At 30.7% G+C, this 13,056-nt stretch overlaps 1 protein-coding gene across 2 annotated transcripts; it reads right to left on the reverse strand.

Moving 5' to 3' along the window:
• Positions 1–358: 358 nt before the first annotated feature.
• Positions 359–5,898, reverse strand: LOC137822386 (protein-tyrosine sulfotransferase). Of its 2 annotated transcripts, XM_068627279.1 has the most exons (14): positions 5,446–5,751; positions 5,178–5,345; positions 5,026–5,099; positions 4,761–4,929; positions 4,608–4,679; positions 3,669–3,957; positions 3,137–3,277; positions 2,728–2,832; positions 2,484–2,625; positions 2,146–2,192; positions 1,990–2,058; positions 1,772–1,891; positions 1,092–1,220; positions 359–645 (listed from the first exon to the last, which is right to left on the reverse strand). In XM_068627279.1, exons 3-14 carry the CDS (start codon positions 5,075–5,077, stop codon positions 514–516), a joined length of 1,467 nt encoding a protein of 488 aa, XP_068483380.1. In that variant the 5' UTR covers positions 5,078–5,099; positions 5,178–5,345; positions 5,446–5,751; the 3' UTR covers positions 359–513. The 2 variants fall into 2 exon arrangements, with proteins under 2 accessions (XP_068483380.1, XP_068483375.1); XM_068627274.1 differs by having other exon boundaries at positions 5,178–5,898.
• Between the last annotated feature and the right edge of the window lie 7,158 nt (positions 5,899–13,056).

Here is a 13,056-nt window from a genome sequence, read left to right on the forward strand (position 1 = left end):
GACATTGCCATGTTCAATAAATTCGACCCCATAAATGCTTGCAAATTCCGAAAAGATGTTGAGATGTGCTGTAAAATTTTGAAAATATACTTATAAAATTATTTCAAGAAATTATTGAGCCAATTGCTACGTACGACCATAATTAATTTAGTGCATTGAAATGAGAAAACAATTTTTCGTATCTTTGGAAATCAACTGAAATCAAAATAAGAATACCAAATATACTAACACAATATTCAATAAAAATTCAAACCCATCGTTAGTCCATTACTCTTCATTTTAGTAGCGTTGTAAAAGTACTGCCGCCAAATAAAAAGGAAGAATTGCAACAAAATTTGAAAAATAAAAAGGAAAAGGCTTTAAGAACCAAGATACTTATAACGGACAAAACATGGAGCAAAATCCAGTTTAAGCTGTACTAACGTGTATGAGAATATGGATCAAATTTTGTCTAAAATATATGTCTCGAAGATCTTTTAGACTCTGATCCCACAAATTATTATTTAATTACTTTCACTTCTTAACTTTCCACGTTCTTCTTCTAGCGTTTACAATTAGTAAGAATATGAAGAGGAAGACAAAAGTAATTGCTAGTGTAACGAGCCTCCATATTCCATATGCAGTGCTCACGTTATCCCAACTATCCTGCAATTCACCATAGTAAAATAAATCAAATTCAAGAAACGATTTCGGTGCAAGTCAAGCAAAGTCTTCCGGCAGTTGCCCTTCCACGTGCAGATAGATCTAAGATTATCAAATGTGGCCGTGAAGCCAACTTTACGGAGTAATATCTTACTCATTATATGCATTTTATATAAATAAACTTCATTACATGGATATACATACAAATACTTCACATATATGCTTCATAAAGAAATATATCAGGTTTTAAAATTCGTAGATGGTTTTCATTAAAATTCAAATCTAATACACAGATGAACCATTTACAACAATTTGTTGCAAAGTTACTATTGGGAGAATGCTATTTTTTTCTTATTTCCATTTGTGAAAAATTAAGACTTTTCTCCAACCATTAACTCCCGTGGATATGATCATCTTAAGAGAGAAAATGTATAAAACCAGCATCATACCTCATTAATCAGCAACGAGGTTTTATGTTGTTTATTGAAAATGGTTCTTGCATATTCGTAGAGCTCCAAGTCGAGGTCATTAAGAGATCGTATCTCATGGAGAACCTCCTCAGAAACCTGAAGTCGTGCCTGTAAAATCACAAATCATTAGAAAGGAATAACACTGAAATCAGATGTCACCATTAATCAGACACTAAAGATAACTAAAAATTCAAAAGAAAAAGATTGTAGATGTTGAAACAATTTGTCAATGTATAACAAGTCATATTATAAATTTCTAAAATATATACATGCAGTTTCACTTACATACATGATATTCTGAACCACAAATACCAATAAAATGTACCGATATATGTATTTTACATAATAAATTTTATTAGCTTGTCATCGACTTCTAAAAATAACCACTGTATACACCCAATATATAATGCACGTAAATGTCAATGTCAAAGCATCCTTGCTGATTTGAAAGCCGGTGAAATGATTTGAGATACAAAAGTTTACACAATGAAAGAGTGCACAACACAGGTATTCCAGACTATACACACAAATTTAAGTCCAAGTCTAAATAGCTCGAAATACAGGCACCACCAATCCATGTAAGAAATACATATTCTGGACAGCGGTACATGTCAATACCTGAAGAGTGAGTTGGGGAGGAATAGAACTACTAAGCTTACCTCTTTAGTAAAGTTCACTGGAGAAATCTTCTTCAAAGAAGCTATACGTCGGCGTGACTGGGACTTCCGTAAATTGGCAATACAGAGTTCATAAGCATCCATTAGTTCTCCAACAGTCATCTAAAATAAATAACAGATCAACATGCAGTTTAAATATGAGAAACAGAATATCTGGCATGACAATAGAACCACCACACTTGCTAAGAAAACAAACTTACATTAGATTCTGTTGCTTCTCCCCCTTCACTAGAAATAACCTCACTTTCTTCCCTGTTCAAGGTGCTATTCTGTTTTACAGTGAGAAAAGTTGTAAGAATGCTTTCCATATTCAAATTTCAATAACAAAGCTCCTCCATCAAAGAGACGCTTCTTACCTGATGTTCGCTGCTATCAGGATCAGAAATCGAAAATGAAGTCCTTTCTGTAGTACAAGTACACGATCAATGTCATATGTCAATTAAAATACAGCACAATCTATATCCAAGACTATAAATGTCAACACCAAAATACTAACCAATGATCATTTCAAAATGTGATACTTAACACACATCAGAAACTATTACATGTTTTGGTGCAAGCAAGAATATGATCCTCAAACAAAAAAAAGAATGAGTGTTACCATCATTCTCCAAATTCTGCACCATTTTAGACACCTTCGTTTTTGTAACTAGAGAAAAAGTTTGACACAAAGAAAGTGTTTAACCACACTTACCTGAATTATCAGTAGTTTCCATGCTAGGATTTGGTGCATTAAGCTGTGATATCACTTGAGTACCAACCACATTTGCAAATTTTGTTGCAGATTCTCTATGTTCCTCTGTAAGACCAACATATAACATATCATCCAGTCTCTTCTGCAATATGTACAAGCATGAGCCATTACAGTGTTGAAGAAAGGATCAGCATGGGAAGCAAACAATTATATGATGCAACTATCTCCTTTAATTATTTAATACCTTCGCAACTTGTAGCACATATTTACCAAGAGTTTTGTATTTCTGTACACAATGGCGCACTTCATGTGCCTCTGCTATATAAGAATTGTTTGTCAAACCTGCAACCTGATAATTGAGCAGTACACCAAACTCAATTACATATAATACAGACAGCATTATCAAGCAACTCCGTGCATACATGATTTGAGCTTTTATTTGCATTTGGGGGTTTAAATTTGCAGGCTATACAACCAAAATTAAGCACTGCACATCCTATCTTGTTAGCCCTGTATTTAAATGAAGGCTGCGCTATTGGTGTTTGTTAAGGCTTAAGGCAAGAGTGGGTCATACAGTAAGACATTCATAGTATTTCCTGAAAATGATGAAGCATAAGAATGTCAACACTGCTAAAGAACAGCTACTGAAGTACCTGGAATGTGGCTCCATTATGTACAACATCCAAAGCCACAGGATCATTGATGTATTCTTGTAATGGCATTGCAAAATCTTCCATGTCATAAGAATCATTGCTCTCAATGATATTATGTTCCCTACTATATCTGGCATCTCTCTGTCAATTAAGGTCTACATCAATCATGAATACATCACATGGAAGTATAGAAGAACATGTAAAAGTAATGGACGATTGGTATAACCCAGTACATGAGAACATACATTAGCCAATAGAAAGATATCATGAACCAAAGAACTCATTTACATCCATTACTTCAATGAATGGCTACAAATTCATATTATACACATTTACATCCCTAACCAGACCATAGGAAGCACATTCATGTTCAAAATTAGTTTTCAAACAAGAAGCAGGCTCCATTGCCTTTAGCACAAGTGATAGTGTGTCAGCAGCAAATAGACTCTTACAACCTTATACGGATTTAGAAGCCTGGAAATAAAATTCCCAAAAAAGGCCAATGCCAAAGAATAAAATAAAATAAACATACCCTAGCAAATAGGTCTTCTCTCATCCATGGAACCAGATACTTCCACGGCCATATCTCCAGTGTGCTTACTCCTTTGGTCTTAGAGCTTAAGCGCAGGGCCATCTTTGTTGCAGATGTCAAGTTTGGATGCACCAAAAATCTAGCTGCAACCTCTATTGAAAATTCATAAGTACTAAAGACACGGTCAACTGGATCCCTAAGTATGGTAACAACAGAAGTTCTCTCCCGTGGAAGTTTGGATGTTATGCTATAGTCATCATGTGTAACTAACAGCCTGCATTTTGTTTTACTGCAAATTCACAAAAACAATAGAACACAAATATAAGTATTTATGTTGGACTTTATAATAGTGTACTTTTTTAAAATCTAAAATATGGGTTTTCAGCAATGTAGTAAGACTATTGGTGAGAATGTTGTGACCTTATAGAAGCTGCTATGCTTTAGATGCGAAGAAAAAACAGCTGAGAAGATCTGTCATAATTTTGTTGAATAAAAATATCATAAAGACTGCTGTGAATTGTACTCATTCTAGTGTGTAAAAAGAACAACAGAAAAGGAGTTGAAAATGTCTACATTTACAGAGACGTGGGTATAACTATAGACAACAAGGTCCTAAACTTGGCAAGAGAAAATGTCAAAGAGCTTAATAAGTTTTGAAGGCCACATTAGGTATTATAATATTATAAACTACTCAACAGTCACAGACTCATAAGTTACAAAAAATGCAATTTAAGCCACTCCGAAAAAGCTTTAGTGATCTCTACTGTCCAAAAGCACCAGCATCAAAACCACATGCCCCCAACTACGCCAGATGGGGCTAAAATGCCACCAACACCCAAAACACTCACTTTAGCATTTTAAAATATTTAGAAGAAAAGAAATTCACACGCATAATAATCGAAGAACAACAACTACTAAAATAATGAACTCAGGCAGCACCTTGGATCAAAGCGCAACTTATCATAAGAGCGAGGACACTCCAGATAGCTGGGATACAACTTTTTCAAAAAACTGCACAAACAACAGAACAGGTTAACAAATTGAATTAAAAAGAGAATGCCAGAGTTAAACACACATCAGGAATTAAATTACCAGTGAAAATACGTCCTCCCTCCCGTTCGAGGAACATGCAAGAAAAACAGCAAATCCCTCAGCGTATGTTTATCCTCTTTTGTCATTTCCTCATCAAGCGAAGAACTCGTCCATCTCTTAACAACGCCTTCGCACTGTCCAAAATCATTTTCCGCAAAAGAACCGTTCACTGACACAAAATATCATCAAAATAAAACACAAGTCAATCCACAAAGACAGAAACGGACAAGCAATAAAAAAATAAAAAACGAGGAATGATTGTTACCTAATCCGAGAAGAAGGAGGAAGAAGGCGCAGAGCTTGAGAGTAGGATCCATTCACGAAACCCCTACACTACTCCTGCAACAAAGAAGAACGAAAACCCTAACGAGCCGAAGAGAGAGAGAGATAGTGACATGGATGAATGAGAAATGTTACCTGTATCGAATTACGAGATCTCGTGCTCATAAATTCGCAGAAGTGTTTGGGACTCCGATGCGGCCCCACTCGGTGGCCTCGAAACGCCTTATATGTTTCTGAGAGAAACAATGAGAATTTCTGGCAAGCCAAACAGAAACTTTCCCGGAAAATTGAATGGGAAAGAAACTGGAGGCTCGCGGCGTGTTAATTTAATTCAAAATGCAATGCGCAAGTCTCATTAGTAATTTGCTAAAACTACTTAAAGTGAAAGAGCGAAACCAGAAACCCTTTTCTCGCGCAAAACAATAGGAAAATGTTTCCGATTCAACCACTACCACTGTTCTTGCACCGGAAAAAACCTAGGGCAAAATGGTCAAAACCCACTTCTCAACTCTCTGGTCAACTCATTCCTTTTCTGTCCTTCATTTCCAAAATTCAGTGGTTACAGAACCAGAAGAGGTGGAATGACTTATTTGTCCTTCATGAATTTTCAAGAGTTTTTTCTCTTCCAAAGAGAAAAAAAGTGGGTGGGTGATGGTATGATATGATATGACTTGCATATTGGAGAGTGGACATTGTGAATGAAGTGTTCACAATTTCTGTGTCCATTCATTAACTTTTCAACATGTTAGTGTGAGTGGGTCTTCACCCACACTTCTTATGACTTATCTAAATTGAAAAATGATAGTTGCATATGCATTGCATGTTATGGAATCTCACTTTCTTTTTTTGTTCTTCCTCTTTTTAGTCTTAGTTGTCTTTATATCAATTTTCTCTCACACTCTATTTGCTTTCGAATGCTATTTAGACACATGGAGAAGGTTTCCACTTAGAGGAAGAATATGAAAAGTGAATACAATGTTTGTAGTAATAGACTTCATTCATCTAATAGAATGATTTTTCTATATATATTTTAAAAAATATATATCTATATATATATAAAATAAAATTTTAAATATAAATTAGTAAAATAAATTTTAAATTCATATAAAATATAGGTGGGGGACAGAGAGAAAAAATTGTTATGATAGTCATAGACATATTTGATTTTTTCGAATTAAAAATAAATATTTTTATTAATTTATTCGTATTTATTAAAATAAATTATAAACTTGTAACTTATAATCTGTCGTTTATTCAGACTATTGACACATAATGGGAAATCTTTTTATATAAAACTAGTGGGAACACGACACTCTCGTGCCTGTATATCCGCATTACTTTTATCATTTATATATATTTATATTTAATATTAAAATTTGAATAAAACAATATAATCATTTACACACTTATATTAATAGTATAAATTTATAATACATTTTAATAAATATGAATATTGATCTAAGTACAACTAGATATATTGTAAAAGAAACCTAGGTCAATACTTATATATGGTAAATTTACAAATATCTTTAATTTTAAAATAGAGAAGAAAATCAATTTAAAACAAAAAAGCACAACGTTAAATGAAATAAATAAAATAAATCTTTAAAATTAAAAAACTGCTTTTGAAATTACAAAATGACAAAATAACCAAAATAAATTAATAAAATAAAATATAAAATATTAATAAGAATAAAATATGAACAAATTTGTGTACACTAAAAACAAGTAATTCCCTTTATATAGAGGTATAGATTATACTAATAAATATACGCTATTTTATTTGAAATTTTTTCTTTCTTCTTTAAATCTCAGTGTACATCCACGTAGTAAGAACCATAATTACATTTTTTTCAAAAGTTTTGTTTATTCCATTAGTTATTGTCAAAATCATTATGTAATAGGAAGAAACTTCTACAAAATTTCTTACATAAAAGACAAACTTATAAAATTGTTTTATGTTTGTTACTTATAATAAAATCACTATATTGAATTTTTTAAAATAAAAACTTTTATGTTAGGCATCACTATGCAACTTGACATCTCAGCTATGTTGACACTTCAAGTAACAACAATTATTTGTCATCACATGAAAAAAAATTATTATTAAAAAAAAGAAAAAAAATTATTATTAAAAAAAAGAAAAAAAAAGGAAATACAAAAATATGGGGGGACTAGACCAAAACTCATGTTAAAAAAACTATACATAGGTAGACTATATCTATTCATAAATAACTCTAATAACAGACTAGGTGGTAGCTTATTGTACCAATGAAAAGATTCTTTATGAATAAATCCTAAATTAGTCAACTTATCAACACATGCATTTCCTTCACGAAAAATATGAGTAACCCTAAATCTGATTTTCCCACAATAATTAAGACAAGCATTACGAAGCATCCAAAGAACATTGGTCCTAGCAGTAAACGCAACACAAACCAAAGCAGAATCACATTCCAACTAAACATTAGTAAGCCTCATCTTTTGAGCTTCCTCCATAGCATATATAACCCCATAAAACTTAATAACCATAGCAATATGAACTTTAATAAACGTAGAGAAAACTCCAATAAATTCCTCCATACTCCCACGAAAAATACCTCCAGAAGTTAGCAAGACCAGGATATTCTAGCAGCAGTTAATTTTAACCCAGTCTGGTGAAAGAAACTTCCATCTAACGGGGAGAGGTCGAAGAACTTTACCAGTATGATTATTAATACCAAAAATGTTGATCACTATGATTGAATTTTAAATAAGAATGAAATTTTAAAAATGGCAATAACACTTTTCTAAAGACATTTGTTTTAATAGTTAAAATTTATTTAAAACTCAAACCCAAGAGCAAAAATAATTAAATAGAATTTGAGTTTCATATGTTTTATAATTTTTTAATATTTTATCAATTATGGGTAAAAAAAAATATATTTGATGAAGTTTAGTTAAAATTTATTTAAAAATAAACTCAATCAAGAAAATAATTAAATAGAATTTGAGTTTCATTATTTTTTAATATTTTATCAATTACGGAACTAAACCAATATTTTTCCATTAGACCTATGTACAACCAATTATATATGACAATTAAGTAACATTTGAGACTCTTAATCATTGCAACACATGTGACACCATTAAGCAATAAACCAAAAATTCCTTAATTGTTCAATCAACATTAATCATGAAAAATATTATATACAAAAAAAGAAAATATAATGAAATATGTTTTTTTTTTTTTTTTGCCTTGGATAGTCAAATCGTTACTATCCTTTACCACCATTGTCAACCTTCCTCTCCATATCCTCCATCACCGCCACCTCCCTTATTCTTAACCCTCGCAATCAAATCTCAAAACCAACCATTTTTTTTTTCTATTCACAAACAAAACTTCCAACCTTTCCCTACACTTTCCAATGGATGTAGAAGCGCATGCAACTTTTTTTTTTTAGAATGCAACATGCACCGAATCTAGATTACACACCCCTCTTAACAATGTTCCTTCGTATTGGAGCCTTGCAGGGGTAAGCACGATAGTGATAAGAACACACACGAAAAATAGTGTCTTGGGATTCAGTGTCTTGTCTTCCTCCTTCTATGTTCTTTTTTCTGAAGTTTCTGCCTGTCCAAAGACGGTGAATAAGTAATAATAAACGGAAAAAAAAAAAAAAATGTGGAGAAGACGAACTCGTGGGAAGAAGACGAACTCATGGGGAGAAGACGAACTCTTATTGCTGCTTCTAAAGTTTTTCCTTCTCTTCTTCCTCTATTTTTCTATGAAATTTAACCATTTACAATTAACAAATAAAGAAAAATAAAACATCAATATAACATATAAAAAAAGTAAAGTTAAGAACACGATGACATACCTTCTCTACATAATGCTATTTGATGCAAACCCACCATTTCTATTTTGAAGGTAATCTCTTGAATCTGAAATCTATCGATTTGGACTTTTTGTTTCTTTGTATTGCCAATTTGGCCTTCAACTTCAGATTGCTCTTCCTCTGTATTGTCAATGTGCTATCATATTTTATTTTGTACAATTATCTTTTATTTTGTACAGTAACATATTGTTTAACCATTAATTTTAACTGACACAGTTCAACAATTGAAAACATGACATTGGTGCTATTATTGTTCATCACATATATATTCACAAGATTAAGTTCTATACTATACGTATGTAGAAATTAATTGGAGACCTCTGTAAATTTCTGATTGCTCACTCTGTACTATGACTATGAGTCTGACTTATAATGATGTAATTTACTATGGACACACAATTCAACAATTGAAAACATGACATTGGTGCTATTATTGTTCATCACATATATATTCACAAGATTAACTTTTACTTACTGGTAGTTTGGCGGCCACTCTTTATCATCCATGTTGGTTGAAGGTTGAACCATTAATTTTAAGTGACACCACAGTTGAACAATTGAAAACATATCTTGTGCTATTTTTTTTATTTCTTTGCTAAACTTTTCCATTTATTATTCTTTGCTTTTAAAAGTCACGAACTATCGTGGCAATTTCTTCGAATGTTGTATTGCCAATTCGGTTTTTAACTGTGACAATTTCTTCAAATGTTGTATAAGCAATTTGGAAGACAATTTCTTTAAAGGCTTGCTCTTATTGTGTATTGTCAATTTGGAATTTCTATTTTTCTGTATTGTCATTTTGATCTTTAACTTTAGGTTGCTCTTCCTCTGTATTGTCAATGTGTTATCATTGCTCATTAGGTATCTTGTGTGAATAAGATCATATTTTATTTTGTACGATGATATTTTATTTTGTACGATGATATTTTATTTTGTACGATAACATATTCTGGAACCATTAATTTTAATTGACACAATTCAATAATTGAAAACATGACATTGGTGCTATTATTGTTCATCACGTATATATTCACCAGATTAGTTCTATACTATACCTATGTAGAAGATAATTGGAGACATCTGTAAATTCCAGATTGCTCACTATGTACTATGACTATGAGTCTTACTTATAATGATGTGATTTACTATGGACTTTTGCACTCTGGTGCAAAGAAATGGGTTGAAAACGCATGGTACTATTTCTTTTTGACATTTGATCATAAAACTGAAGTTTTTAGGGAGCTTTTACTTACTGGTACTTTGACGGCCACTTTTTATCATCCAAAGGTTGAACCATTAATTTTAGGTGACAATTAAAAGTATACTTGTGCTATTTTTTTTATTTCTTTGTTAAACTTTTCCCTCTATTATTCTTTGCTTTTAAAAGGCACGGACTTCAATCGTGAATCGTGGCAATTTCATGTTGTATAACCAATTTGGATGACAATTTCTTTATAGGCTTGCTCTTATTCTGTATTGCCAATTTGGATCTGTTTATATGTATTGTTATTTTGACCTTCAACTTTAGATTGTTTTTCCTCTATATTGTCAATGTGCTATCATTGTTCATCAGTTATATATTTACAATACTAAGTCTTATGGGAGTAAGATCATATTTTAATTTGTACAATTATCTTTTATTTTGTACGGTAACATATTGTTGAATCTATATGTAGAAGATAATTTGAGACCTCTATAAATTCCTAATTGCTCACTCTATATTATGACTATGAGTCTTACTAGTGTGGTTTACTATGGACTTTTGCACTCGGGTGCAAAAAAAATGGGTTGAAAACGCATGGTACTATTTCATTCTGACATTTGATAATAAAACTGAAGTTTGATAGTTTGGCGGCGACTCTTTATCATCCTTATAAGAATGAAAGTCGTTGTGTGGGTGATGGATAGATATGGGATAATAAAGTTTTGGAATCAAATATTCAAGAACTCAAATCTTCACCTTTAGTTGTACTGACAATTATATCACTTTAACTTTGTTTGGTTTCAATCCTATTCATATGCATGTAAGAAACTTGATGCTTCGACTAAACATTCATAAATATTATTATTGTTTTTAAAAATCTCCATTTCTCAGTTGCTTTTTTAGATGTGGGGCAATATGTTTCATTTGGTGATAATATGTATTCCCAACTGTTTAACCTCTTATCTGGGATAACAAAGACGCATTAAATCCCTACTATATCTTAAAAGAATTAAAAATCCCTACTATATTTATATATAAATATAATATATTCGTATTTATTAAAATAAATTATAAATCTATACTCTTAATATAAATATGCGAATAATAATATTTTATTTAATGATGTATAAGTTAACATGATATGGTGCTATCATTTATCAAAACAGAACATGATTGAATTAAACTCTTATAATGTAGAAGATTTTTGGTAATACATATTGAATGTTTGACAATAAATTAATTGTGGAGTACTTATGTCAAACAAATATGTTTGAATACATTCAAAAATATTTGTTTGAATACATTCAAAATATAGAAAGAGAAACATGTCAATAATGTTTTTTCAAATTGAACTGAAATAGTTGAAATATAATTTCTTTCTCCTGTTTATTGTGGGAGTGAAATAGTTAAAATCATACTTTATTATATTTTATGTTGTATGATGGTCATATTGTTTGAACCATTAATTTTAACTTCCACAGTTAAACAACTCAGCCACAGAACATTTAACTTCATTACTCTACTTACATCCATCTCACTTAACTCTTAACTCTACATACATCAGAATTTTGATAAACATTTAACTTCATTAATCTACTTACATCCATCAGTGATGTGGTTGCATTTACCACAATGAAATAGGATGATGTGGGGTATAGTAATTTGTGTGTCTCTGTAATGCTCGCATACCTTGCTGTACAATTTTGTATTGTATATCAAGAAATAGTGTTTCAAGTGCAAATATGTGTAATATATAATAGAGTTGAGAGTGATTTTATATAATCAAATCTTTAATGGAATTTAATTTGACAATATGGTTAAACGAGAGAGAAGTTTTGGGATCATGAGTTATTTAGAAAATTATAAATTGGTATTTTTACCTAATTAGTAAGTAACTAATCTGTGTGGTTTGAACCGCATATCTTAACTACTAATGAGAATATTTTCCAATCTATTTGGAAGTTGGACTTTAACCTTTAAGGAAGCATATTTGTACGTCGAAGAAAACCCACTTGATGTTGCATGGTATAAACCTCTTCGATTTCACCTTGCTTGTGATTTATTGAATAAATTTATTTGAATTTTCAGATTTAATGCAAAATTTAATAATGTTATTAACTACGTAAAACTCTTCAAAATTATAACTTTTGTCCAATTATAACATATATGCATATATATTGAAACATTTCAATATGATCTTCCTAAACCACTTAATAAAAGAATGATTTTTACATAAAACATAACTATTATATTAAATTAATCAGGATAAAATTATTTAATAACTCGTTATCTTTTTAAAGCAAAGACAATATTCAATGTATAAAATTTATGTAATAACCCATTATATTTATAAAGCAAAGACACAATATTCAAACTCCTAATATACCTGGGCACAATGATACGTTGGGATACAACTTTTTTTTTACAAATTCTAATAAATTCAAATATGTTAAATTTAAATTACTTTCATTTCAACTTGTTTAATTTTAAATTTTTTATTTGAATGAAATAATTCAGATTTACTGGATTTTAACTTTCTTGTGTTAAATAAAAATTAAAATCATATACAAAATATGAATTCTTAATCTACAAACTTCAATGGAGAAGATTAATTTGATATGCACAAAAAAAAATAAGTCTTACCAATATTTTTTTTATAAATCTTACAAATAAATAAATAATCCTCCTAACCATATTAACGGCAAGATCATTCTTATTAATATCTGTTAAAAACACTTTAATTAACATCAATAAAAAAAATACCTTAATTGTATCAATAAAATTCCTAGTTGGCATTGACCAAAAACTAACCATGACAATCAGAGCCAAGAAAAAAATGTTTTAGTCAAGAAATAAACTTGACTTACATTTTATAGAAAACAACTTCACCTAAAAAAAAATATATAGTTATAAATAAAAATTGTGTTTAACA

This window comes from Phaseolus vulgaris, chromosome 11 (assembly GCF_000499845.2).
Source record: "Phaseolus vulgaris cultivar G19833 chromosome 11, P. vulgaris v2.0, whole genome shotgun sequence".
Classification (NCBI taxonomy): domain Eukaryota; kingdom Viridiplantae; phylum Streptophyta; class Magnoliopsida; order Fabales; family Fabaceae; genus Phaseolus; species Phaseolus vulgaris.

Coding starts and splice junctions, on each gene's coding strand:
- LOC137822386 (XM_068627274.1), bottom strand. CDS start 5,077: ATGGATCCTACTCTCAAGCTCTGCGCCTTCTTCCTCCTTCTTCTCGGA. Junction 3,958..4,607: donor AAGTTGCGCTTTGATCCAAG/GTGCTGCCTGAG, acceptor GTGAATTTGCAG/TAAAACAAAATGCAGGCTGT. Junction 1,892..1,989: donor GAGAAGCAACAGAATCTAAT/GTAAGTTTGTTT, acceptor TATTTATTTTAG/ATGACTGTTGGAGAACTAAT.